Raw genomic sequence first — 25,217 nt, 5'->3', positions numbered from 1 at the left:
AGAAAGCTGAAATCGTATATCTCCTGAGAAGATATTTACTAGCTAATACATGTTCGGATATTCAACTCGAATACATGCTAATGAACCATATATTATTGGATTAAATCACAATATTGTCATATAATTTTATTTTTTAATATTACTGATTTATGTGTTTAAAGTTGTTTTCCAAAGATCAAGAACGATTCCGAAAAGAATCTATATGGTCCGAGACTGAAAATTGGGTGATTAGTGCGACTCAGCAAAATGATAGACTTCAATTACTAATTGAAGTATATGTGCGGCCCTAATGATTCGCATCTATCAGACGAAAACCAGTCCAATGAACCAAATTGAGCATTTTCTATATTTAAATCTGAAATATCAAATTGGTTATATCTATCCTGAATTTTTTCTTCGTGTTGATCGTTATTTCAGCCAATGTGACAAGTTGCTCGGTGTCTTCTTTGCATGTGCTTGTCCACTTGTTATTATCTTTTTGAAATTACACACACTTCTATGCTGAAGGAAGTAAGAACAACTTTCATAACTTCAAATGATATTCAGAGAAAAAGGATATTATAATAATATTTTGACTTTTCAGCTTTATTTTATATTTTTATATTAGTAAGAACAAATAAATTTTTGTTGGAGCACTTCATGAACAACTTGCATGAGGAAAAAAACTCAATAATTGCCCTTAAATTACTGAAAAGCTAGTAGTCGTTAATTTAAAAAAATCATTATAACTGTTGACAAAAAAAAAAGCATTATAACTTAAAAAAATTCATTATTATAAATAGAGACAATCATCATCACCTTTCTTCATCTCAAGCATTGTGGTGAAAACGAAAAAAAAAATCGTTTAGTATCTTTTGTCCTAAAGCAAAAAAAGAAAGAAAGATGGGGTTGAGTCGTTTTGCGATCACAAATGCAACAAAGCAGATACTGAAGCTAAACTCCCTGGCAAGCAGAAACCGAACATCATCATCACTGGATCATGTCCCTAAAGGACATGTGGCAGTGTACGTAGGAGAAGAGATTGAGAAGGAGAAGAAGAGATTTGTGGTTCCAATTTCGTTTCTGAATCATCCTTCCTTCAGAGAGTTCCTTAGCCGAGCAGAGGAAGAGTTTGGATTCAATCATCCAATGGGAGGCTTGACCATTCCTTGTAGAGAAGAACTGTTTCTTGATCTCATTGCTTCTCGGTTACACTAATGTTAAAAGGGGAAGTTAGATGCCTCTTAGGAGCATTGTATTTATAATTTTATAGAGATCTTGAAAACTTGTTCTTTAGATTGATGATGTATCTTTTCCCATGTATTTTTTTTTAATCATGGAGAATCTTGAAGTGGAATTTTACAATCTCATATTTGGTTTATCTCTAATAAAGTGACAGACACAAGTTTCTGAAGTCTTTAAAAGAATCATTTACCATTTATATATGAATAAATACAAACTTATAGAGATATACATACCAACTGTTTTGCCATGCAATTAACTTCATGTCACTATGCAACATCCTCATGTGGACAGCAAGAAGAACCATGCAGGAAGCAAAACTTGAATGTTCCACTTTTCTGCTCCGATTCTGGAGGAATGTGATGTGACATGTACTGAGTATCTCGTTGCGTGTGAAAAAAAAACTCTCGGAGGTTAACTAGGATCAAAATGAGAGAAGCCTCTTCTCAGTTCTCACTCAAGTGACAAGTTCCCTAGCCGGATGCTGCGTTGCTGGCGAGTGATTTGGTTACCTAATGGTACTTGAGATGATCTTAAGTCCCCTGGCTTTGTAGAGAATGGCGAATCAAGCTTTGGTTGAAACCAGTTCTTCAAAGCAACACCATTGATTCTTAATTTAGCATCCTTTCTGTGATAAGGTATTCCCAACCTTCTCAACAAGGCAGAAATGTCTTGCCCAACCCTGTCAACAAAAGGGATGTTCTTAGAAGAATATATATAACTTAAGATGGTAAAACATCATCTCTGCATAATCAAAACAGAAAAAAAAAAAAGATAGTCTCAGTTTACCTTCCTGCAAGGTCAATTGTCTTCTCTCCTTCAGGAGTTGTAATCTCCTTTTCTTCTATGGAAATTATCAAATTTATATGAGGTATCTTTGCACCTGAAACATACATGAGATAACAGGTAAGAGATTTAATTACAGACCTTAAAGCCATTGAAAAATTCAATCAACCAGTTAGATCTTCCCAACTAACTAACCATTTGTAAAAGATTTTTATCCTAACGTTGATGATCTGATAGTGGATATTCAGATCAAGAAAAGCCAAAAGACCAATAACTATTTAAGGGGTTGAAATTAAATTAAAGAAGACTAATGTAAAGTTATATCAAGAAAAGTTAAAGAAAACAGATTATCTTACCAGCTGCAAGGCGATGCTTAAGACCTTTAAAGATGGTTAAGAGGTAAACCTGCCATATTTTTCATGACATTATTTACTATTTAGATACGTGGGAATCCAAAAAGTGCTAAAACAGTGTGATATTGATCTGTTATTTTTTTTTTTTCAATATACAATTCATGATCACTGGAAGAGTTAATCTATAGCCTTCCTAGCTATTATTATGTTTGGGAACCTGATGGTAATCTTGTAAAGAAATGTAAAGTTTATTCCACTATAACAAAAGGGTTTTACCTCAGCCACGTTTTTGGGCAATTCTGTCGTGTCAAAAAACAATGGAACTTTATTGAAGGACATAGAAGGAAGAACTCCAAGAGAGGTAGCCTCCTGCAAATCATGAAAAAAATAATAATATAAACTCTGTGGACGTAATGAATATCTATATGAAGCTATCAACATTACCTCAAGAAGTGAAAATGCTCGAGGATCATACTCTCCAAACCCATCTACTAGTGGGAATATGTTATGCTGCTTTTGTGAAGAAACGTTGCCTAAATTCGAAACCAGTCTATCCCTCAAATCAGCATCATGTGGAAGTTGCAAGCATCCCAAAACTTGTGAAACTACTTCTGTAGTAGGAACTGTACCACCTGATATTGTCTCACGGTAAACCATTAAGGCCATTGATGTCCTGAAAGAAATGGAAATGTATCAATATCAACATTAAGAAGAGGAGTGACTGCCTTAAGATTTGAAAGAGGAAGCTATACTGACCATTTATTTTCAATCTGAGGTCGTCCTGATTTGAAAGACACAACAGGTTCACCAGCAGCACAAGACTTCTCGAACCTTCGCTTGCAAAGGCCTTTGTTCAATAGCAAACAAAAATTAAGAGACATAAGTGCTATATTAAGACAAACGCTTTCATGTTTGATTTCATTGAATGTAAAATACAAAAGCTTACTTGTTATGCATCTGCACATGATGAAGTTTGGTGATACTCCATCTTCTTTTGCTCGAGAGAGAAGCTTGAAACTTACCTCAAAGTCATCCTTTCTACACACAGAAAATTCAGAGAATACTGAATTCTCAAATCTGATTGCACTGATTACTAATCCAAACAAAGCCTAAATAATTCAATTTAAGAAGAAGTTACCTTTCACTTGCCAGCATGAGCATGGAGTAAGTGATAGTGTTTGGTGTTAATCCCAAAGTCTTTATCTCATCAAGATATTCCATAGCCTTGGGAAGTTGACCACCTTCACCTGTTGATAATCTAAGGTGTCATATACTTTATCATCTTTAAGGGTAAATGATTAAGATATCAATGTATGAGGTCTTACACAAGGCAGTTATAAGAGCATTCATTGTTGAAACAGTTGGTCTAAGTTTGATTGACTTGATCTTTTCATAGAGCTCCAGTGCTTTCTTCCAATTTTTCGCCTAAATTAAAAGAGAAAAGGGTATCAGTAGTGTTCAAGACTCTTGCTACAGCTATTAAAAGGCAACATACATTACAACAAGCTCCCATCAGTGAGCTATATGTTATGGTTCCCAAACGTATGCCTTGAGATTTCGCATCCTGAAGAATGCCAAAAGCTTCGTCTAACATTTTTGCATGTCCTGCAACATCGATCAATGCACTAAAAAAGACCTGCACAAGGTTAAAAACCAAGATTGCATATATAAGCAAGATGGCTTTAGAAGCACTTCAAATTAATTCTCTTAGTTAAAGTGCTAAACAGTTAACTCCTAACACACACTTCCATAAGTTTTAGCAGGTAACCTTAGAGAGAACATGTTCATGCCTCATACAGATATGTAACTTTTTTTTTAATACCAAGAGGTTCGGGGCCAAATCTTGTAATCCTCATAGGCCCGAAACCACAGCATGTAATATTAGTTTCGTCCCAATGGTCACTCGAACTAGGGACCTCTGACATAATGGCCAGAATCCTTTCCAGTTGGATATGCAACTTCGAACATGACACATAATTCAAAAATAGACATACCTCGTCAGGGATAACACCTTTCTCTTTCATGTCATTGTATATGCTACATGCAAAATCCCAGTCCCCAGACTTGCTGCAGCTATTCACAGCAATGGTATAGACTTCTGGAGTACCCTTTATTCCATATTGATGGATCATCGTGTACACTTCTTTAGCTCGTTCGACCTGCAATAAAACTTATCCTTAAATCAAACAGAAAGTAAAAAACAAAAAAAAAATGGAACAAAAACAAAAAATCCACACACACCTGACCAGCATTGAAACATGCCTTCATCAACGCACCAACCGTGATATGATCAGGGTCTATAGGGTGCGTCTCAGCCTTCATTTCAGCTAACACATCGAAAGCACGGTCAACAGCTCCTGACTGACCACATGCGGAGATGAGGGCGTTGAATACAACCCGGTCTGGCTTAACATTCTACTGCATCGAACATGTCATCAATGTAATAATAGCCTTGATATTACAAAAACATTTAGTAGCCACAAAGCAAGAGGATAATATCAGGAATCTAGAAACATGATAGGAGGCAATACAAACCTTAGACCTTAAAATACCATAAGCACCAAATGCCTTGGCCACTTGTCCAGCTCTAGCACAACCATCAATGAGTGCACCAAACGTGTGAAGATTGGGTTCTACTCCAGAATTTGCCATCTGGTGGAACACCTGAGAATATAACACCACAGAGATATAAAGAAGTGCACAATACATGGCACAATAATACCACACCATTTAGACAAGACTACAAATGAACCAGCCTAATATGTTTCTTCATGGAAAAGAAGATTAGTATACCTCAAACATTGCATCAACTTTGCCACTTTTAGCACAACTTGAGATTAAAGTTGTGTAAAGTTTGCAATCAGCCATCATACCATTCTCTTGCACCAGTTGCAGAACTCCACGAGCTCCTACATAAGTAACAACTAAACATTTAAGAGAATGAACGTTAGCAAAATCAATATGGGATATTAATATCACCTTCTATGTCCTGGGAGCTGGCACACACAGACATTAACATATTGAATGTGCTCATTGTTGGATTTGGAATCAACTTGGTAAATCGAAATGCTTCCTTGACAGTTCTTTTCTTCTTGCAGAGTTTAAAGAAGCTTGCGTGATAAACCTGATGTGAGGAGATAGGAAAAATAAGTTCCACAGTTCAAGGAGAAGCAATACTAAGATCTCATCCATATTTTTCAGGGAAAGCAAACATACCTTGTCCATGTCCAATAAATCCCTTTGATCCAAATCTTCAAGTAGGTTTATGCATTCCATTAGCCTATTATATATGGATATTACACCCTCAAAGTCAAACAATCAAGCAACTTTTGTTTGGTGATAAAACTTCCCAAGAAAGATTAGCAGAAGAAAAAGAGAACAGCCACAAGATTGAGCACTGTTTTTTCAAACCAGAGAATATTTCTTACCTCCCATCTCTAACTAACTGGTGGTAAGCATCACTAGTTTTTGGAGAACGCCCATTGCTATTAAGTATCTGGGACGGGAACTCAGGCATGCTTTCATCAGTTTGGTGAACCACATGCTTCTTCCCATCATCTGGAACTTCCCAGTCTCTTCTTACATCTTTCCTTTTGTAGGACAAACCACCGTTACCGTGTCCCACAAGATTTTCTTCTTCAACATAACCTGCAACGAAAAGTTACTTTAAAGCATCATCGTAATGGATTTGCACTGCGAGGAAAGTACCACACTGTCAACGTACCAGTAGCCTGATTAGAACTTGGTCCTGAGAACTGAGTATCAATCACTCCACCGTTCTTGTGGTCTAGCAATAAACTATCAGTTGCAGGAGAAGTAAGAGTAGGAGAGACTGCTTTAACACTTGTCAGCCTTGAAGAAGTGGGTGATGAATGATTAGACCCATAAAACGTGTGAATCTCTTCTCTTTTGCTCTCCGTGAAAATGCTGTAGTCAACAGGCTTTTGGGCCAAACCATTATATTTATTCTCCAGAGCATGTGTATCGTCATCTACCACCACATGTGGAGAAGCAACCGAATGAACTCCCATCACTGCCTGCGAGAAACCATTCTCCATAACCATTTGCTCTTCAGGTGCTTGTGTTCCCAATGTAGCTGATTCCACAGCAACATGCCCATTACTCAAAGAAGATGAAAGGGACTCATCTATAGAACTATGTTCACTAGCAATAGTGCTGACACCGGCAACAGCAAACTGAGACTCCTCAGCTGCCATTTCTTTGGCCACAAATGGATCGTACTCCATCACAGCAGCTTCCTGGACTTGATGAGCCTCCTCTTCCTCAGATTTGTTCGCACTTTCTTCCACCTTCTTGCTAAAACCTCTGGTGATTGATGACGAGGCAACAGTCTCGTTAGCATTTTCCTGGATTTGATGAGCCTCCTCTTCCACCTTCTTTCTAAAACTTCCATTTACTTCCACAGGGTTCCCTTCATGAACATCTAAATGTTGACTTTCCTGCTGACTCTCAGTACTACTGATCTTTCCTCCATGAAGCGTCTCTGGAGATTCTGCAACCTGATCAAGTTTAGCCAGTCAGAATTCACTTCAAATAAATCATCAGCTCAAGCGATGGCAGAGGTAAAAGAAATATAAATTTTACTGACCTTGTCGGAAAGTTGAATGGCCTTGTCGGAAAGGTTACTGACCTTGTCGGATAGTTGACTGGTCTTGTCGAAAACTTGACTGACCTTGTCGGAAAGTTTTCGTTTTCTGAAAGAATTTTGGCAATAAGCGAAAGCAATGGCGGAAAAAGCGGTGACAGCCACAACGACGAGGATCAGACCAGAGTCGATAGAAGCTCTAACGACTAAACGAGGCGATGAACGACTAGTTTTCCGTTTTCCGGCGCGAGTTCGAAGATGATGATGATGAGGAGGAGGACGGAGAGTGTGGCAGCAGCCGAGGAAATCGGTACGGATGGAGCGGAGACTAGAGGCGGGAAGAATCACCGGAGAGTATGAAGTTAAGGTGAGATACTTCGAAGAAGTGGTAGTAGAGATGAAGGAGGAGGTAACCTCCATTGGAGGAGAAGGCGAGAGAGAGGGGAGGAAAGATGATGAGAGGATAAAGGGAGCATAAAGAGGAGAATAGTTGAGAGGATATGAAATAACGAACGACTTGCTGTGGGCCATATGCTGACGTGGCTTTAACGGCCGTCAAGTCGTCAACGTTTTCCTTATCATTTTTCAAAAAAAAAAAATTATATTATGCAAAGACCAAAAAAAAGATAGTTTACTTATCCGTTGGGTTTGGGTTTGGGTTTGGGATTGGGATTGGGATTGGGATTGGGTTTGAGATGAGTCCAAGTCCAAGTCCAAATGCGGGCCCACTGATGATCCAATCTATGTGCTTCTCTGTGTCTCATTCAGTTGCTACTGCTTCTTTTGTGTAGTAACTACTAGGAACAAATAGCTTTTAGCTGATGATTTCATGGAGCAGTGGCCTATGTGGCAGATTAAGAAATAGTAAGAAGCTTTTAGTTAGTTTCTTTGATCATTCTTTGAAAGTGTACACACTCTTGTGTTGGTTAGGAACAAATAGCTTTTAGTTAAACCCAAAGATTATGATGTATCAAGGGAAAATTCTAAAAGAATTCTAGTTTGATCTTTAAGAAAGATCCAATGCAATAAACATGAAGCTCCTGAATCTCACACCTAATCTTCACCAAATATCAACTAGGCAGAAACATCGCACAAAGATGCAGGTCATCGACTGTGTATATATATGCCTTCACCCTGACTCTTTTGAACATAATATTTAACAAGAGAAAACAGATAGAAAATGGGAAGCATCGACGCAACAGAGTTGGGTTCAGAGAAGAAACCAAATCCTGGGAAAGCCACCATTCTTGCTATCGGAAAAGCCTTTCCTCACCAGCTTGTGATGCAAGAGTATTTGGTTGATGGCTACTTCAAAACCACCAACTGTGATGACCCTGAACTCAAACAGAAGCTTACTCGTCTCTGTAATCTCTCCACTTTAACCTTCTCTCTTTAAAACTTTGTATAAGCTTCTGAAAACTGAGGTTGTTTGACTGTTTCGACTACTATATAGGCAAGACAACGACGGTGAAGACAAGGTATGTTGTAATGTCAGAGGAGATACTAACGAAGTATCCAGAACTCGCCATTGAAGGAGGATCCACCGTGAAGCAGCGTCTGGACATATGCAACGACGCTGTCACTGAAATGGCAGTGGAAGCTTCTAAAGCCTGCATCAAGAAATGGGGCCGTTCTATTTCCGACATAACTCACCTTGTCTACGTCTCCTCAAGCGAAGCTCGTCTTCCTGGTGGCGACCTGTACTTAGCCAAAGGACTTGGTCTCAGCCCCGAGACACACCGTGTTCTGCTCTACTTCGTCGGCTGTTCTGGTGGCGTTGCAGGCCTCCGTGTAGCGAAAGACATAGCCGAGAACAATCCGGGGAGTAGAGTTTTGCTTGCTACTTCTGAGACAACCATCATTGGTTTCAAACCTCCAAGTGCAGACAGACCGTATGATCTTGTTGGGGTCGCGTTGTTTGGTGATGGAGCTGGAGCTATGATCATCGGATCCGATCCAAACCCCATCTCTGAGAAGCCTCTCTTTGAGCTTCACACTGCAATTCAAAACTTCCTTCCTGGTAAAAAAAAACTACATGATCTTTGCATCCTTATAACTTAGCCTATGTGTTTAGACAAACTTAGGATTGCATTTTCATGGCGCAGACACTGAGAAGACCATAGATGGGAAGCTAACAGAAGAAGGGATAAACTTCACGCTGTCGAGAGAGCTTCCACAGATAATAGAAGACAACGTGGAGAGTTTCTGCAAGAAGCTAATAGGGAAAGCGGGCCTGACTCCTAAAGACTATAACCAGATGTTCTGGGCGGTTCATCCAGGTGGACCAGCCATCTTGAACCGAATGGAAAAGCGGCTTAACCTCTCGCCGGAGAAGCTGAGTCCAAGCAGAAGAGCTCTCATGGACTACGGCAACGCAAGTAGCAACTCCATCGTTTATGTGTTGGAGTATATGTTGGAGGAGAGCCGGAAAGCAAGGAACATGAATGAAGGTGAAAACGAGTGGGGTCTGATTCTAGCTTTTGGACCTGGTGTTACATTTGAAGGCATCGTTGCTCGAAACCTTGATGTTTGAGCAACAGAGAGAGATATGCATGTAATAAGATGGAAGCTTTAAAGAGATGAACTCTTTTTTACGATACTTAAATGTTTCGTAGTCTAAAAATATTTCACAAAGCAAAACAAACGTAGAATGTGCAATTTGAAAAACAACGAAAGAGTTGTTATCAGCATTAAAACCAGGGATCATGAAGTTTCTTCTAAGCTCATCTCTTGCACACTTACCTTGAAGAAGATGATAAAACTTCAACAAGTCCAGGAGTTGGATCTTCTCATAACGGGTTTCATTTGTTTGTCTTCCTCAAGAGCAACCATACCGACATGTGATGGATCTTCCAGCATCATCTTAGCTACTAAGTATCCGGCGATTGACCAGGTCTGGCATTTTCGAGACTGCTTCCCAACGTATCTCCCTAGCTTTCCATCGTAGTACTCAGGCCAGTTGTCTTTATGAAGCCTAGCCTCAGCTACTTCAATTGCTCGTCTTGCTATTTGAGGTCGACCAGTTTTGATACAAGCAGCCGTCAGTAGCCACAGCAGCACTGTGCCAGGAAACATAAAGATCAGATTAGCTTTTGCATACAGTAGAAAACCAGATGAATTAGTAAAATTTACCTGGCCAGGACCCTCCATTGTGGTAACTCCATCGGGTGTTTTTGGGGTCACAACCAGTTACAATTCTCCATTCATGGCTTTCTATTGCAGGGTAGCAAACTTTCAGTGGCATTTCTCCAACCAACTCTTCCCAGCGAGATTCTATGAGATCCATAATTGCGGTTGACTGTTCAGGAGTAGCCATGGAAGACAATATGGCTATACAATTGCCCAACGCAAACCAACGGAAATCCATTCTCGCGGGGCTAACGTTGCCGATAAAAAACCCTCCGTGAGATGGCATGAAGTCGAAAATCCATTCCGGAAGAGAATCAGGGATTACGTTGAACTTGTTGACAGCAGTGTGAGAGTATTCCTCCGTCTTGTATCGGTAAATGTCATTAAGCTGCTTCAAGTCTAGCCAAAAGTAACTCCTCATGTGGTAGCTCAACGCGTGGAGTCGCTTCACTATCTGTTCCACCATTTCTTTACCTTCTCCATCGTGTTTAAGCACGAGCAGTGCACACCTTAGGGCCATAAAGAAGAGGGCTTGGATCTCTATAGGGTAACCATAAACTCCCTACAACAAGGAAAAAACAGAAGATTCTCAAACTGTCTCCTTGTAGAAAGAATCAAAATTAGTAAAAGGCCTTTTACTCACCATCCTACGATCAATCATACAGCAACCATCAGCGCACAAGAGAGTGGGAAAGGTATCAAACCCCTCAGAGAGACAAAGGCTTAGTATCAAACGTATACCCTTCTGGCATTCAGGCATGTCAGCAAGAGAAGAGTCTCCCGTAGACTTCGTGTAAGCTCTGAGCAGAATAATCCACCAGAATCCAGAATCAACAGGCGCCACTCTCCCAATCGCGCTCTCGCCAAAATCAGCAATCAACGTTTCATGGTTTCTAACGGGATCATGGAAAACTTTGAAGCTAGCAGGCATAACTCCTTCACCAAGCTGGAACCTATCAATCTTTTTCTCCCAAGACTGAAGACGAAGAGTCTTCAAAAGAAAGTTTCTCACTATATCTGGTTCTCCGTTCATCAAGAACGCCAAAGCACTTGGCACAAAGTCTCTCACAAACACCTAAGACAACCAACCAACACACGAATTAAAATGTGTGTGTTTAAGCAAAATTTTCAAGATTCTTCACCTGATCATAGTTGAGTTTCTCTTCGGAGTTATCCACAGCAGCAATAGTCCCAACAGGCTGTCCACGGAAGTACACCATAGACCTTCTCAAAGCATCCCACGCCTCTCCCACCATTGGATGAGACTCAAACCCATGAACAGACCGAGGAGTGTTGAAACCAGACCTCCTACCCACGCTCGGTGAAGCCACGTAATCAGCGTGATCATGTACCCGAGAAGCATTATCCGCGTTTCTAAGCTGCGGTGAGCCGGATAACTCAGTGAGAGACCTTTCGTCGAGTGATCTCAGTCTCTCGATGTTCAACGGCCTCGGCTTCTCTAGCAACTTGGAGAAATCAATGTCATTGATATCGTCTAGCGTATCAGCCTTCTTGATATCTCCGTTCTGATTTACATCTACGTTCAGATTCAAACTCGACATTGCTAGCGAACAATCCAATGATCTCACTCCCTGCATTATCATAGATAGATATCAGATCCATTTTGCTCACAACGATAGCATAATCATATCGTAATCAATCAAACTGTTATGCAGAAACTGATGACTATCAAACGGAGAGAAACTCGATCAATCAGAACGCAGAGAAGCAGAGAAACTTCACGAACGATAACAAGAAAACAACGAGAGATTTCGACTCGATTTTAACGATATCAACGGCACAGGAAGGATCGAAAACAAAACTCTCGCTGAGCTAACGCACGTACACGACTCTTCGCCGGAGATCCGGCGAAGAAAACTAAGCAAGGAGTTACAAAACCTCATCTCGATCAAACAGTTCTTAAACCACAGAGAGACGTACGTAGAAACGGATCACGAACCTTGATGATCGAGCGTGGAACGAAGAAGAAGAAACGAACAAGCTTCTTCCCTCTCTATCTCTTCTCTCTGATCACGAAACAGAAGAGAAGCGAGAGTCGGAGAGTGTATCACACACTAGTCGAACAAGTAATCTTTGGAAACGGCGAAGGGTAGACGTATCAGCTACTCGGCAAAAGTAGGAGGATGCGGGGTCCACGTGTACGAACAGGATGTGATTGTGACGGGAGGATGGAAACGAGCGCGGTGACTCTAGCGATTGGGAGAAGGTGGAAAAGGTTACCCTTTGATCAAGCCATGCATATGATATGATTGCACGGAGGTTGTTGCTTTTCGAGTTTCACCAGTATTATACGATATTTAAATAAATAAATAACATATGGTTTATAACTTTATAGTATAAGTTAATAATCAGTGACGTGAGAGAGTATCTTTGCAGTGAGTAAGATGTTTGGTTGTCCACGTGTACGGTGGCAGGGGATCTCGTGCCATGCACAGAGTCAGATGACTGACTAATAATTGTTCGTTTCTGCATATTTTACTATTTAACTTAGAGTGAGTGACTTTCGATTTCAATAATAAAAATGTTTATCAAAAGGTTGTATAGTTTGGAGAACGAATATTACTAGATTAGAAAAAACAATTAACATTGTCTATTGGTCGACTCCAAAAGTTTATTTTGCCAGTGCTTTGATTTGATTTTAACTTTTGGATTTTAGGGACATAATGCTTTTTTTTGTTCTCAATAACTATAAAAAAAAATTTCTAGGTCACTCAAATCATTGTTAATCTCAAATTTTTTCTTTTTTATATCAAAATATATAGAATAACTATTTTTATCATCTACATTCAGAAAGCCGTATGCTTTGGAAGAAGCTTGTTTTCAAAAAAAAAGCATTATGTCCCTAAAATCCAAAAGTTAAAATCAAATCAAAGCACTGGCAAAATAAACTTTTGGAGTCGACCAATAGACAATGTTAATTGTTTTTTCTAATCTAGTAATATTCGTTCTCCAAACTATACAACCTTTTGATAAACATTTTTATTATTGAAATCGAAAGTCACTCACTCTAAGTTAAATAGTAAAATATGCAGAAACGAACAATTATTAGTCAGTCATCTGACTCTGTGCATGGCACGAGATCCCCTGCCACCGTACACGTGGACAACCAAAAATCAAAGAGGACATAATGTTTTTTTTTGCTAGCTTATTGTAGACAATAATGTGATAGAAGTTGAAAATGGTAACATCAGTGCCGCAGATCAAAAATAATAGTGGATAATCTATCTACACCATCTCCAATGGCAAGGTGGCAATGCCAGTACATAGATATTTCGAGTCCAATAAAAAAACTAAAAAAATAAGCTCTAATTGATAACTAAAAATTTTAGTTATAAAAAAATTAAAATTAAAATTTACAATATTTTTAATTGACGAATTTTTATCAGTCCTACAAATTATATTTTTTACTCCTTTTATATAGATAAAGAAAAAGCATTCAAAGTTCTATTTTGCTTTTTAAACTGAAATTTTATTCTAATTATAATTCATTTGTTACAAAAACAGTATACATTGCAAGTTTTCAAGTGTACAAAATTATATTCCCGTGCTAATATTTCTTGAATATGTATTCAAAATTGAGTTTGTCCAATAGTTTACTCTATTTTTTAAAAAAATTGATTAACTCTATGATAAAATTGAGTTATGCTCTAATGGTGGTTTTTAAAAAAAAATTAAGTGATGAAAACAAAAAACTCTACTTAAATAGTACACTCATTTTCCATTCTATAAGAAATAGAGTATCATTACAACATATTTATTCAAAACTATTTTATAATGAAAAATAAATACTATATATTAGGAATGCTGCTAGCATATCGTGGAGTGGAAGAAAAATGATTCATACCAAGTGATAGACCCTAGTTAGGACTTAGGATACTAGGAGACGTCGCGTGTCTAAAAAATATTTGATGAAGTTGATGGTGTTTGTAGTTTTCTTTGGTTTAGACATTCACATAATTGTGACTGAAAAATAATCGAATCACTTTGGTAAATAAATACAAAGTGGCTATGCTGCTAAAAAGTGAAGCCTAATAATCCCACCAAACGTCTAAATCGGCATAATTAGCATCATTCCACCTTAAATCAATATCTATTATTTTCTTTTGTTTTAATTCTTTACATTTCGTATTTTCGAGATTTTGGAGTGGTCACAACCGAAGAAGGCATGTTAAATAGTGTAACAAGGCATGCGAGTTGCATATTAGAAAGGTTGTTTTTTTTTGGTATAAAAAGGTTGTTGTTATACTTACATTTATCTAAATTTCGTAATCCTATGCACCGTGTTATACGTTTTGTAACTTCGAGGGTTATATCTCAGGGTTTTTAGTGAGCTGAATGACATTTTTACATTTTTTTCATATCGAAGATATATTTATTTCAAGAATATTTTTAAAAAGTGAATTATATAATGATTAGATACTGGGCTTCTGCTTTCGGCTCGGCCCACCTATATAAAAAAAACGCCGTAACTCTGTCGGGTCCATCTAACAATAAACAATCTCATTCGCAAAAACGGGCAGCCTCAAATCCACGCAACTTTAACCCTTGGTCAAACTAAATTTAACCACAGTTAATCTCCATCCCTACACGTGTCTCAAAATCAACGGTCACAAACATACTTTCCTTTTCTTCATCGAATCCTCTCTATATATGAAGCACCCATCGCTAACAACCCTAAGCATCACCACCACTACTAACACAGCCTCCTCCTCTCTTTCAATCAAAATGGCTAACCCAAGAGTCTTCTTCGACATGACCCTCGACGGCGCCCCCGCCGGCCGCATCGTGATGGAGCTTTACGCCGACACGACGCCGAACACCGCCGAGAACTTCCGCGCCCTCTGCACCGGCGAGAAAGGCGTCGGAAAGAAGGGAAAGCCGCTCCACTTCAAGGGATCGGCATTCCACCGCGTGATCCCCGGGTTCATGTGCCAGGGAGGCGATTTCACCGCCGGGAACGGGACCGGCGGGGAGTCGATCTACGGCGATAAGTTCAAGGACGAGAACTTTGTTAAGAAGCACACCGGGGCGGGGATCCTCTCCATGGCGAACTCTGGTCCCAACACCAACGGATCTCAGTTTTTTATCTGCACCGCGGAGACGTCGTGGCTCGATGGGAAGCACGTGGTGTTTGGGAAGGTTGTTGAAGGTATGGAGGTTGTGAAGGCGATTGAGAAGGTTGGATCGTCTTCTGGGACGACTAAGAAGAAGGTTGTTGTTGCTGATTGTGGTCAGATCTGAGTAATCTGATGATGAATGTTATCTTTTGCTTTTTTAATGTTTTTTTTTATTTTCTGATCGTTCGAGTTTGTAAAACCCTGAGGGTTTTTTGGATTTGACTGCCTTTGAATAATTTTGAATAACTATGAGCTTTTTATTTATTATTGTTGTGAAACTTATCTCAACGAGCTTTGGATTCTGTAAATCACGTGTTCTTAATCCATGTCTTTAACCAAGATGACAAAAAGAAAAAGACTTTTAATTTTGGCTAATCGCAAACAATTGTCTTTATCTAACGGCCATTGACATCTCGGTATGACGAATAAATAAATAATTATTTGGTTTAGGAATCTTTTAATTTTTTTACTGTAAAGTATGCAGTCTGGTGCTTGCCGTTGACCATCTCTGGCTCTGCGTTTCATCATCTATGAACCACACCACTTCTTCTCACATCATGCTCACCTCAACGTTCTCGATCCAAGAAGCTACAGGTTGAAGACATTAGGCTTGCTTTCAAGGAGAAACGAGTTAGATCAAAGCAGCTCGTAGAGTTCTAGGAATCGTTGTGAATCATTATGGGGAAAGAGACTAGGAATCGTTATGAAGCATTCTCGTCTTGATCATCACATTGAAATATTAAGATATAGCTTATTTGAAAAAATAACGGACTGCATTGTTAAAAAGCTATTATATTTAAACCAAGAAATTCATCTCAACGTATCACTGTGAGCTTTTAGTTTATGCAACTTGATATAATGGCTAATCGCAACCCTTGTTTTTAATCAACGGCCATTAACATCTCTTGCTCTCAATGGTGGCAAATAAACAAACACTTTGTTAATTGTATTTAACTTTTAATTAGGGGGTGTCAGTGGGAGTTACATTTATGATGATTGTTAGAATTTATAGAATCTAGTGTTATTGGTTTACACATTCTCACGTTCTCATTAAAATCTAGTGTTATTGGTTTCATGATTTAGTAATTCTATACACAATCTTTTGTTATTCAAAAAGTCTAGATTTTAATGATTCTTTAAATCTATTAAAGTTGGTGTTATTGGGAGTTGTATTCTTCGATCATCGTGAGAACGAAGCAACCTGCTGCTTGGCGTTGACCATTTTTTCTCTGCGTTTCATCTTCTTACATCATGCTCACCTCGACGTTCTCGATCCAAGAAGCCACAATCCAAGACATAAGACTTGCTTTCAACGAGAAACGACTTACATCAAAGCAGCTCGTCGAGTTCTACCTCGAAGAGATCTCCAACCTCAACCCGATACTCTTTGCAGTCATCGAGACCAATCCAGACGCGTTGATCCAAGCAGAGAAAGCAGACAGAGAACGCGAGGTGAAAGACGTGACCACTGAGCTTCCTTTCTTGCACGGTGTTCCGATTCTCCTCAAAGATTTAATCTCCACCAAGGACAAGCTTAACACCACGGCTGGTTCCTTGGCCTTGTTTGGTTCCGTCGTGCCTCGAGACGCGGGTGTTGTGAAGAGACTGAGAGATTCAGGTGCTGTGATCTTGGGCAAAGCGAGCTTAAGCGAATGGGCTCATTTCAGATCTTTCGCTATCCCAAGTGGCTGGAGCGCACGTGGTCTCCAAGGAAAGGTCAGTTTCTTCCATACTATATATAGAAAGTTCTGTAACTTGGGACTCAAGGTTAGTTATTAGGGCTAGGAAAATAAACCAATCCGAACCGTACGCGACCTGATAAAATCTTTTTGAAACCGACTTAAATACTGAATAGATCTTGTTTTTATAGTATTTGAATTTATGGATTTTATCAAACTAAACCCAGACCCAAATGGATTTCTAAAAAGATCCGAGAAATTCAAAATCTCGAAAAATACTCGTACTAAACGGCTAAACCCAATCTTAGTCTCTAATATGTCTCCAAAATGCACTAAAATATTATTAAGTACCTAAAATAATTATTTATTACAAAAATAATTAACCCTATGATAAGAGTTTTGAATGTTTTGCAGAATCCATACGTTTTAACAGCAGATCCGTGTGGGTCAAGTAGTGGTTCAGCTATATCCGTGGCGGCTAATCTTGTGGCTGTGTCACTTGGGACTGAAACCGATGGTTCCATCCTCTGTCCATCGAGTCAGAACTCGGTGGTCGGGTTTAAACCGACTGTCGGGCTGACTAGCCGAGGCGGTGTTGTTCCTGTCTCCTTGAGACAGGACAGTGTAGGGTAAGAGTAAGACTTAGATAGCACCCAACTTTACTAGTGATTTTTTTGTACTAAGTTTGTGTGTTTGCAACGTTAGGCCGATATGTAGGACAGTTTCGGATGCTGTTATTCTCCTTGATGCTATTGTGGGTTATGATCCCTTGGACGAAGCCACGAAGACTGCATCCCAGTTCATACCCAAAGGCGGTTACAAGCAGTTTCTGACAGCTAGTGGCCTTAAGGGGAAGAGACTAGGGGTCGTTATGAAGCATTCTCTTCTTGATCATCCCATTGAAATGTTAAGGTAAAGCTTTTCTTTTCTTCTTATAGTCTCCATTGTCATTCAATCAAATCACTATCTTTCTTTAATGAAGACGAGAAGGCGCCACCGTCATTGAAGATCTGTCGATACCGAACATGGAAGTCATTAAGGATTGGACTAAGAGCGGTGAAAGGACAGCACTCTTGGCTGAGTTCAAGATGTCACTCAATGCATATCTTAAAGATCTTGTGAAGTCACCCGTCAGGTCCTTAGCAGATGTTATTGCTTACAACGAGAAATTCGCTGAAGAGGTAAGTACTAAACTGCTAAAACGAACTTACCTTTTTGGATATGAGATCATGTTTTAGGTCTAATTTGAATATACAGAGGGTTTGACCTATTAGTCTGGTCGTTCTGTAGACCTGGGATACCCCAACTTACATTTTTCGGTTTTTGAAGAATGTGATCACTGAAATGAGAAAGAAAAAAACACAGGAAAAGGTGGAAGCCACCAAAGTTCAAAGCTCAAGGCACGCAACGAAAACAAAGTTGCTGTTATCTATAAAGATTATCTTTGTAAATGTACATTTATTTGGTGAGTGGAAACAACTTACATAAACTTTATCACTGTTCGATATAAGCTTAAACACTAAGCTTAGGGGAGAAGTCTGAGCTTACAAAAGGAGCTGAAAACTCATCGAAACAAGCCATTCTGATACGCTCTGGAGTGGCTGGAGTCTCCAGAGGGAACCACTTGGTGAGACCCACCTCGGTTCTAGCAGCTTTGATGGCTTCCTTGATCGCAAAGAAGACTGATGATGCAAGAAAGAACGGTGGCTCACCTACTGCTTTAGATGAATGAATCGCCTTTAAGTTCGGATTCCCCTGTTTCAAACAAAGGACAATCTCAGCTTCAGATAGTTCAAATGTGTTTGTTGCATACCAATTTAAAGCTTGTTGCGTACCTTGAGAAGAGAAACATTCAGGTTGAACGGAACGTCGTTAATGGAAGGTATCTTGTAGTTTCCTGGTCCGCAAGTGAGTAAAGTTCCCGGTCGAATCCATTTATGAGCTGCATCTCCCCATTTGAGTTCTTCTAGAGCTACCCAACCTAGTCCTTGTACAAAAGCTCCTTCTATCTGCAAATAGTGACTTCAAATAAAACATTTTTTCCTTTTTAAAGATAGCAAAAATGCGTTTGAGGGTGTGAGAGAAGAAGACGCACTTGTCCAACATCAATGGCAGGGTTAAGAGAATATCCGAGGTCCAGCATTATATCAGCTGCTCTTGTGTGAAAATCACCAGTCAGCGTGTCTATCTCAACTTCAGCAAAGGCAGCTCCGTATGTGTAGTATCTAAACGCATTCCCTTTTCCAGATATCCAGTCAAATCCAATTTCCGGAACGATGTGGAATCCGTGAGCTGATAGGTCTATCCGTTGAAAGTAGCAGGCACTTACCAGCTACATATACAGTCACATGGAAGAGAGAGTTTTCATCATAACAGGGTTCAAACTGGTCTGAGTTTAATGAAAATGCAAGAGACAAAGAATATACCTCAGCGAATGTGTTGAAGTTGTGCTTCGATGCAACAGGCTCAATTCTTGCTATAATCTGCTCACAGGCGTCTAAAACTGCAGCACCATACATATCAGAGCTCGCAGAAGCAGCCGTTGGTGACGCATTTGGAACCTATTAAGATACCGTAAAAACATAAGAGAGCAAGAACAACTTTGTCTGATTTTATGTATTGGCCTAAGCTAGAGTTCCATGTTCAATTCTAATAGAGATGTACCTTGTCGGTGCTTGTCTCTGACACGAAAACTGAACTAAGAGGAATGTTAAAGGCGGATGCAGCAACTTGGGCGACCTTTGTATGCAACCCTTGACCCATCTCCACACCTCCATGTGTCACCAAAACAGTCCCATCGGTGTAAACATGAACAAGAGCACCGGCCTGTAACAGCCACAAAATGGATGGTATAAAAAAGTCTTTATTCTTTACAGTTTGATTGCTAATTCTGAATTAAAAATTATCACCTGATTCATGAACTTTGTAGTGAATGATATGCCAAATTTTGTGGGAACTATAGCTACACCACGCTTTTTCCACCGGTTTTGGCTATTGAACTCGTCTGCTTCTCTACGAGCCTTTAAGAAGTTGGAGGATTCTTTCAGCTCTTTCCAGAGCTGCTGCAATGTGCAGTGCTGAAGGGACTGTGAGTAGTGTGTGATTGATCCTTCCTCTTGAAAGTTCATCTCCTAAAGTAAATCAAACACACCAGAAAACATTAAAACATGAAACTGACAAGAACAATTACTACAAATTTTCAGGACAATAAAGAAGGTTAGAAAGACATTTAACTCACTTTGATTTCTTCAGGGGTTTTATCAAGCTCTGCTGCAATTCTCTGAATCCAGTTTTCAGTAATGAGCATACCTTGGGGCCCTCCAAACCCTCGGAAAGCAGTGTTGCTGGGAAAATTAGTAAAGCAAACGTTCCCTATGATCCTCACATGCGGAATCTCATAAACGTTATCTGAGTGAAACATGGCACGTTCCAGAATAGCTAGGGAAAGATCCAAAGAGTTTCCACCGTTGTTGTAGATTTCAAGATCCAACGCCAATATTTTTCCTTCATTTGTAAACCCAACCTGTAAAAGGTAGCAGAAAACAATCAAAAGGATTCTTCTAGTTATTCTAACAATCAAACTCTTTCTTCATAGCAGAGAAAGATACCTTGTACTTTCCAAGGAAACTATGACGATGACCAGTTATCATCATGTCCACGTCTCTGTCCAGTATGAGCTTCACAGGACGATTTAATAGGTAGGAAGGAACAGCAGCTGCAGCAGCAATGAAAGCTGATCTTGTTTCCTTACCACCAAATCCACCTCCAATTCGTTTGGTTTTGCATACCACTTTAGACATTGGAAGACCGAGAACATGAGAAACATATTTCTGATGCTTTTGAGGAGCCTGCATATATATCACAATCACAAGTATTGCTTCAGCAGAGACAACATTATCATTCAATATTTTAAAATAGCTGATCCCTAATGGTTTTCTGTTCCACATGATACAAATTCTAAATACTTACTTGAGTGGATGAAATCATATGAACTTCGTTTCCTCCATCCAGTGTCCAAACCAAACTACCATGAGGTTCCAAGTAAAAGTGTTCTTGACCACCGATTTGAACCTCTCCCTCTATAATCCTGTCACACTCACCGGATTGAAAGCACAGCTCTACATCCCCTTTCCTTAGCCTTTTCTCTGTGTTCGGATGGAAACTTTTAGCATTAATAGCCTCCTTGATTGATAATATTGCTGGTAGTTCCTCATACATAACTTCAACTTTCCCTGCTGCAGTTTTTGCATTCTCATGTGTATCCGCCACAACCACACCAATGACCTGAAATACCAAATGAAATTTAATGAGATAACTGAGAAAGGAAGAAACACTTCCTCTAAGACACAGAGAAACTCTAACTCTTCCAGCAACAACAACTGGTTCCCACTGAGTCTCCATAGAAAAGATCAAAAAGAGACAAAATTGAGGGCTTTATTTTTCTTACTTGTCCAACGCATGTGACCACGTCCGTGGCAAATAATTCTTCGTCAGCAACAATTGGTCCAATCATATTATCACCAGGAATATCTTTGGCAAGAAACAGACCAACAAAACCAAGTGAAGATTTGGCAGCCGAATCATCAATAGAAAGGATGCGAGCATGCGGCATTTTGCTTAGCACTAAAGCAGCATGCAAGGTATTAGGAGGCACTGGGGTATCATCAGTATATTCTGCTTCTCCTGTGACCTACATGAAAATATAAGGGCGGTGGATAGAATTATTTTCTACTCACCAAGCTACAACAAATTACACTAAAAGGGACATTGATTAGCTAGAGGTTTTCAAACATATTTTCAATATGATAATGGAGAAGTTTGGAGTTGAGAAAGAGAGGCCATAAACTATATGAAGAGGAATCGAAGTTCCACAAAGTAAACAATCATGTAACTGGAATTTTCAGGGCGTCACAAATCACAGAACGTCTTTGTTCTAGAAGGTTAAACAATAGACAATGGCAATTGACCTAAGAAACAATCTGAGAACGGTGGATGGAACAACATACCTGCATTCTGGCTGAAAGATGGACCTCCGGCGAGCCAACAGATGTTCCTTGTTTTACTGTCTCATAGTCTTGTTTTCCACTTCTAGATAACCGAGGAACAGGTTGAAGAGCTGATACATGGGAGGGTGGAAAGGTCTCTACAGTGGGGTATACACTATGCACATCATGAGAAACCCATAAGAAAAATTTAAAGAAGAAGCTCAGGGTCAAAGATTTCCTAAACTCCACCATTCCACCAGGAGCATCATCCTTAATCAACACATCGCTCTGTATGACCTCAAGCGCATCTTCCAGAAGGCCTTTGTTCCATTTCTTTCCAATCAAAAATTCCTCAGTCTTTCTGGCACGCAACGAAAGAGGAGCCACACCACCATAAGCAATTGATGCATCAGAAACAAACAGTTCTTGACCTTTCTCTTCAAGAAACACACGCATTCCACCATTGACAATAGCTATATCATCATCCCTGCGATGAGCCTGCTTAAACTCTTTCACATACTCTAAGGGCCTTGTCCATGGAAGGAAGACCGACAGCAAGATCTCGTTGCTTCCCATATCCACCTTACGATAACCAAGGAAGAAATCTTTTGCAGGTATGGACCTAACTTCCCCACTGCAGTTGACTATCCGAAACTCTGCTCTTGACGCCATCCAAAGAGGATTTAAATCAGATATTGGACTAGCTGTACAAATGTTTCCACCAATGCACGCAACATTTCTTATCTGTGTCCCAGCAAACCACTTCAGCTGTTCAATAAAAGCCTTGCATGCTGATGTTTCATGTTCAGGACGCTCCTTTACAACCCTCCTGAATAACCTCAATAGTTCAGAAAGTCTCAAAGCAGAACCAAGCTCTACTCCATTGTCATCAACATTCAATGCATTGAGCTCTGGGACTTGAGCAACAGAGATTAGTACCTGATACTGCAACCTCTTCAGTCTCATTTCAATTCCCACCTCCGTGTTCCCTACTAGCAGCTTAGCGTCAGGATAGTTTGCTTTGAGCTCAAGCAAGTTCTGAAGGCTTACAGGTCTAAACCAAGTGAGTCCCCCATTTCCCCTTAACTTCAAAGGAGATAATTTCCTCAGCAAAAGCTCAGGAGGGAAAATAAGCTCCTTTTCTGTGTACTTAGCCCCATCTATATCACTGTAAGATATGGACTGTATCCTATCTTCATTACAATTACCTTCTCCATTCGTTGCTTTTGATCCACATGAACAAGGTTTTCCAGTAGATGGACAGATAGTTGAACCATCTTCAAGTCTAAGTGAGGAAACTCCACTATAAAGAGCATCATCAGATTTTGCAAAAACCCGAAACGCATCAACGATGGGTCTATAACCAGTACAGCGACATAGATTCCCCGCAAGGCACTCTTCAATCTCCTCTTCACAAGGTGAGTTCTTGCTTGACCTCAGTAACGCGTACATAGACATGATGAACCCGGGAGTGCAAAACCCACATTGGGAACCATGAGCAGATGCCAACGATTCCTGAGAGAATTAACATCACAATAATATGTATTAGCAATAACATAGAACTCTCCAGAAACGAGAGGAACTGAGTAAAACTTTACCTGAAGTGGGTGCAAGCCGAGTTTGCGATGGCCAATTCCCTCAATGGATATAACATGCATCCCTTCTACAGAATACAAAGGTGCTAAGCAAGCGTTGACAGCATAATGCCTGTAACAACATTTTTCAGTTAGGCCAAAAGCTTAAGCAAAGTAGAGCCAACGTATCAGAGGGAAAAAGATACTAACACGCATGTCTTGGATTTAATGTCATAGTTAGAGACCATCACCGTGCAAGCCCCACAACCACCTTCGCCGCATCCCAGCTTTGTCCCGGTCAGTCCAATATCTAAATGAAAACAAGAAACACGTTTGCAAGTTTAAAAAAAAACCTCATGATGGTTCATAACAAAATCATTTCTGCGAGCTCTACTTTATGATTCTCAAAAACGAATCTCGCACTTGTATGCATACCCAAACCAAGCATATTAAAAACAGACATAAGGGAATGAGCTAGCGGATCAAAAAGTTAGCTACTTGGCACAAACAAGCAATTGCATCTGTAGGAATATTCCATTATTGATCCGGCCCTGAGATTCTAGGGGCTGTAGACGATTTAGTAAAAATTTCAAATGTTTGGGGACTATGAAATTTTTTTAAACAAATTTGGAGGAATATATATATTTTTTTTTTCAAAATTTTTAAGGGTCTGAGGGCGAATGTTTCATCCGGCTTTGACCAAGACCGGCCCTTGATCCAGATTCTTCAAAATAGATAACCTTTTGAGCACAAAGTTCACAACTTTCAATCATTCCCTACCTACCACAAGAAGAACAGAGCTTATGTAGCAAGTAAGATACACACCTTATAACAAACCACTATGATTTTTAAAACGAATCTAATGCGTACTCAATCCCTACATATCAAGACAGACATAGTGGATCAAAAGCAGGGCTGTTCATGGCCAAGCATAATGAAACATTCGCCTCAGACCTCTAAAAATTTTTGACAAAAAATTATATATGCATAGCCTTCCAAATTTGCAAAAAATCTCAGCTACTTGGCACCACAAACAAGCAACTACATCTGTAGGAATATTCCACTGATCCAGATTCTTCAAAAATGGATCTAAAGTTGAGCCTTTTGAGCTCAAAGTTCAATACTTTTAATCATCCCCCTACCTACCACCAGAAGAACAGAGCTTATGTAGTGAAGTTTACGCACCTCTGAGGTATTCAAGAAGCGTCATATGAGCCAAACCATCTGGCAACACTCTACGAACGCCGTTAACGTAGAGTATCGCCTCCGTGAGCTCTCCGTCGTTCTTCAACGAACCCATTTCTCAAAAAAAAATGATTCTGCAAATTTGGGATCGAAACGAAAACTGATTGACGCTAAGTCAAAGCTCAAGTTGATCACGTTCCTTCTTTCTATATAAAAATAATCTCTTTACGCAGATCGCATCCACCGAAGACATCATCATCCTTGCTTCGTCTTCTTCATTATAATATACAAACTAACTGTCGTTTTCCATATTTATTGTTTTATCTAGATAATCGGAACGGAAGAACCGAACAGTAACCGAACAGAAATCGAACCGAAATATCTGAAATCAGAACCGGACCCTCAAATACTCGAATGATTCCTATATTTTTATATACGAAATAACCGAACCAAACCGAAACCAAACCGAGAATCGAACAGATACCCGAATATATAAAATATTAATTATATATACATATAACATTACTAAATATATATTTTAATTTAAAATTCTATTAAAAG

General features: G+C 39.5%; 7 protein-coding genes across 16 annotated transcripts; 4 read left to right on the top strand and 3 right to left on the bottom strand.

Annotated features, from left to right (window-relative positions):
- The first annotated feature begins 826 nt into the window (after window positions 1–826).
- Window positions 827–1,535, top strand: LOC103834323 (auxin-induced protein 15A). The gene has a single exon (XM_009110421.3). The coding sequence runs from the start codon at window positions 883–885 to the stop codon at window positions 1,195–1,197; it is 315 nt and encodes a 104-aa protein (XP_009108669.1). The 5' UTR covers window positions 827–882; the 3' UTR covers window positions 1,198–1,535.
- On the bottom strand, window positions 1,392–7,453 carry LOC103834109 (pentatricopeptide repeat-containing protein MRL1, chloroplastic). Of its 8 annotated transcripts, none has more exons than XM_033283842.1 (20): window positions 6,957–7,453; window positions 6,743–6,888; window positions 6,085–6,634; window positions 5,789–6,008; window positions 5,577–5,640; window positions 5,340–5,484; window positions 5,154–5,269; window positions 4,896–5,024; window positions 4,602–4,775; window positions 4,355–4,519; window positions 3,856–3,996; window positions 3,686–3,785; window positions 3,499–3,607; window positions 3,307–3,398; window positions 3,117–3,207; window positions 2,805–3,033; window positions 2,637–2,729; window positions 2,364–2,412; window positions 2,011–2,104; window positions 1,392–1,903 (listed from the first exon to the last, which is right to left on the bottom strand). In XM_033283842.1, the coding sequence occupies exons 1-20, from the start codon at window positions 7,384–7,386 to the stop codon at window positions 1,675–1,677; spliced, it is 3,366 nt and encodes a 1,121-aa protein (XP_033139733.1). In that variant the 5' UTR covers window positions 7,387–7,453; the 3' UTR covers window positions 1,392–1,674. The 8 variants fall into 8 exon arrangements, with proteins under 8 accessions (XP_033139733.1, XP_033139735.1, XP_033139736.1 ...); XM_033283844.1 differs by having other exon boundaries at window positions 6,743–6,880; window positions 6,970–7,452; XM_033283845.1 differs by having other exon boundaries at window positions 6,743–6,880; window positions 7,012–7,452.
- A 644-nt stretch (window positions 7,454–8,097) lies between these two features.
- On the top strand, window positions 8,098–9,571 carry LOC103833867 (type III polyketide synthase B). Its single transcript, XM_009109946.3, has 3 exons — window positions 8,098–8,330; window positions 8,420–8,986; window positions 9,072–9,571. The coding sequence occupies exons 1-3, from the start codon at window positions 8,147–8,149 to the stop codon at window positions 9,497–9,499; spliced, it is 1,179 nt and encodes a 392-aa protein (XP_009108194.1). The 5' UTR covers window positions 8,098–8,146; the 3' UTR covers window positions 9,500–9,571.
- LOC103833964 (probable alkaline/neutral invertase B) lies at window positions 9,543–12,425 on the bottom strand. 2 transcript variants are annotated; one of them, XM_009110105.3, is made up of 5 exons: window positions 12,037–12,425; window positions 11,238–11,687; window positions 10,739–11,170; window positions 10,099–10,657; window positions 9,543–10,025 (listed from the first exon to the last, which is right to left on the bottom strand). In XM_009110105.3, exons 2-5 carry the CDS (start codon window positions 11,655–11,657, stop codon window positions 9,730–9,732), a joined length of 1,707 nt encoding a protein of 568 aa, XP_009108353.1. In that variant the 5' UTR covers window positions 11,658–11,687; window positions 12,037–12,425; the 3' UTR covers window positions 9,543–9,729. The 2 variants fall into 2 exon arrangements, with proteins under 2 accessions (XP_009108353.1, XP_009108292.1); XM_009110044.3 differs by having other exon boundaries at window positions 12,056–12,423.
- A 2,353-nt stretch (window positions 12,426–14,778) lies between these two features.
- LOC103833770 (peptidyl-prolyl cis-trans isomerase) lies at window positions 14,779–15,502 on the top strand. Its single transcript, XM_009109864.3, has one exon. The coding sequence runs from the start codon at window positions 14,842–14,844 to the stop codon at window positions 15,355–15,357; it is 516 nt and encodes a 171-aa protein (XP_009108112.1). The 5' UTR covers window positions 14,779–14,841; the 3' UTR covers window positions 15,358–15,502.
- Window positions 15,503–15,730: 228 nt separating this feature from the next.
- Window positions 15,731–18,660, top strand: LOC103833589 (probable amidase At4g34880). Its single transcript, XM_009109697.2, has 5 exons — window positions 15,731–16,949; window positions 17,327–17,541; window positions 17,618–17,824; window positions 17,895–18,093; window positions 18,278–18,660. The coding sequence occupies exons 1-5, from the start codon at window positions 16,485–16,487 to the stop codon at window positions 18,398–18,400; spliced, it is 1,209 nt and encodes a 402-aa protein (XP_009107945.1). The 5' UTR covers window positions 15,731–16,484; the 3' UTR covers window positions 18,401–18,660.
- On the bottom strand, window positions 18,322–24,989 carry LOC103833679 (xanthine dehydrogenase 1). Of its 2 annotated transcripts, XM_009109780.2 has the most exons (14): window positions 24,657–24,956; window positions 23,682–23,781; window positions 23,496–23,604; window positions 21,919–23,412; window positions 21,360–21,602; window positions 20,882–21,196; window positions 20,521–20,760; window positions 20,151–20,435; window positions 19,822–20,043; window positions 19,577–19,738; window positions 19,339–19,473; window positions 19,008–19,244; window positions 18,748–18,921; window positions 18,322–18,667 (listed from the first exon to the last, which is right to left on the bottom strand). In XM_009109780.2, the coding sequence occupies exons 1-14, from the start codon at window positions 24,769–24,771 to the stop codon at window positions 18,425–18,427; spliced, it is 4,074 nt and encodes a 1,357-aa protein (XP_009108028.2). In that variant the 5' UTR covers window positions 24,772–24,956; the 3' UTR covers window positions 18,322–18,424. The 2 variants fall into 2 exon arrangements, with proteins under 2 accessions (XP_009108028.2, XP_033139719.1); XM_033283828.1 differs by lacking the exons at window positions 18,322–18,667; window positions 18,748–18,921 and having other exon boundaries at window positions 19,097–19,204; window positions 24,657–24,989.
- Window positions 24,990–25,217: the final 228 nt, after the last annotated feature.

The sequence above is a fragment of the Brassica rapa genome, chromosome A01 (genome assembly GCF_000309985.2).
Source record: "Brassica rapa cultivar Chiifu-401-42 chromosome A01, CAAS_Brap_v3.01, whole genome shotgun sequence".
In the NCBI taxonomy this organism is placed as follows: domain Eukaryota; kingdom Viridiplantae; phylum Streptophyta; class Magnoliopsida; order Brassicales; family Brassicaceae; genus Brassica; species Brassica rapa.
This window is presented reverse-complemented; position numbering and strand designations above follow the sequence as displayed.

What these genes read in the sequence shown, in the direction of transcription:
- LOC103833589 (XM_009109697.2), top strand. Translation starts at nt 16,485, where the DNA reads ATGCTCACCTCGACGTTCTCGATCCAAGAAGCCACAATCCAAGACATA. An exon ending in CATCCCATTGAAATGTTAAG is followed by an intron (nt 17,825 to 17,894) that starts GTAAAGCTTTTC and finishes TCTTTAATGAAG; the next exon opens with ACGAGAAGGCGCCACCGTCA. An exon ending in ACGAGAAATTCGCTGAAGAG is followed by an intron (nt 18,094 to 18,277) that starts GTAAGTACTAAA and finishes AAAAAAACACAG; the next exon opens with GAAAAGGTGGAAGCCACCAA.
- LOC103833679 (XM_009109780.2), bottom strand. Translation starts at nt 24,771, where the DNA reads ATGGGTTCGTTGAAGAACGACGGAGAGCTCACGGAGGCGATACTCTAC. An exon ending in TCGGCTTGCACCCACTTCAG is followed by an intron (nt 23,413 to 23,495) that starts GTAAAGTTTTAC and finishes TAATTCTCTCAG; the next exon opens with GAATCGTTGGCATCTGCTCA. An exon ending in CAGAGACAAGCACCGACAAG is followed by an intron (nt 19,474 to 19,576) that starts GTACATCTCTAT and finishes GTATCTTAATAG; the next exon opens with GTTCCAAATGCGTCACCAAC.
- LOC103833867 (XM_009109946.3), top strand. Translation starts at nt 8,147, where the DNA reads ATGGGAAGCATCGACGCAACAGAGTTGGGTTCAGAGAAGAAACCAAAT. An exon ending in ACAGAAGCTTACTCGTCTCT is followed by an intron (nt 8,331 to 8,419) that starts GTAATCTCTCCA and finishes ACTACTATATAG; the next exon opens with GCAAGACAACGACGGTGAAG. An exon ending in AATTCAAAACTTCCTTCCTG is followed by an intron (nt 8,987 to 9,071) that starts GTAAAAAAAAAC and finishes TTCATGGCGCAG; the next exon opens with ACACTGAGAAGACCATAGAT.
- LOC103834109 (XM_033283829.1), bottom strand. Translation starts at nt 7,386, where the DNA reads ATGGAGGTTACCTCCTCCTTCATCTCTACTACCACTTCTTCGAAGTAT. An exon ending in ATTTATTGGACATGGACAAG is followed by an intron (nt 5,485 to 5,576) that starts GTATGTTTGCTT and finishes TCCTCACATCAG; the next exon opens with GTTTATCACGCAAGCTTCTT. An exon ending in TGCTCTTATAACTGCCTTGT is followed by an intron (nt 3,608 to 3,685) that starts GTAAGACCTCAT and finishes GATTATCAACAG; the next exon opens with GTGAAGGTGGTCAACTTCCC.
- LOC103833964 (XM_009110105.3), bottom strand. Translation starts at nt 11,657, where the DNA reads ATGTCGAGTTTGAATCTGAACGTAGATGTAAATCAGAACGGAGATATC. An exon ending in GTATGATTGATCGTAGGATG is followed by an intron (nt 10,658 to 10,738) that starts GTGAGTAAAAGG and finishes TCCTTGTTGTAG; the next exon opens with GGAGTTTATGGTTACCCTAT. An exon ending in CAATGGAGGGTCCTGGCCAG is followed by an intron (nt 10,026 to 10,098) that starts GTAAATTTTACT and finishes TTCCTGGCACAG; the next exon opens with TGCTGCTGTGGCTACTGACG.
- LOC103834323 (XM_009110421.3), top strand. Translation starts at nt 883, where the DNA reads ATGGGGTTGAGTCGTTTTGCGATCACAAATGCAACAAAGCAGATACTG.
- LOC103833770 (XM_009109864.3), top strand. Translation starts at nt 14,842, where the DNA reads ATGGCTAACCCAAGAGTCTTCTTCGACATGACCCTCGACGGCGCCCCC.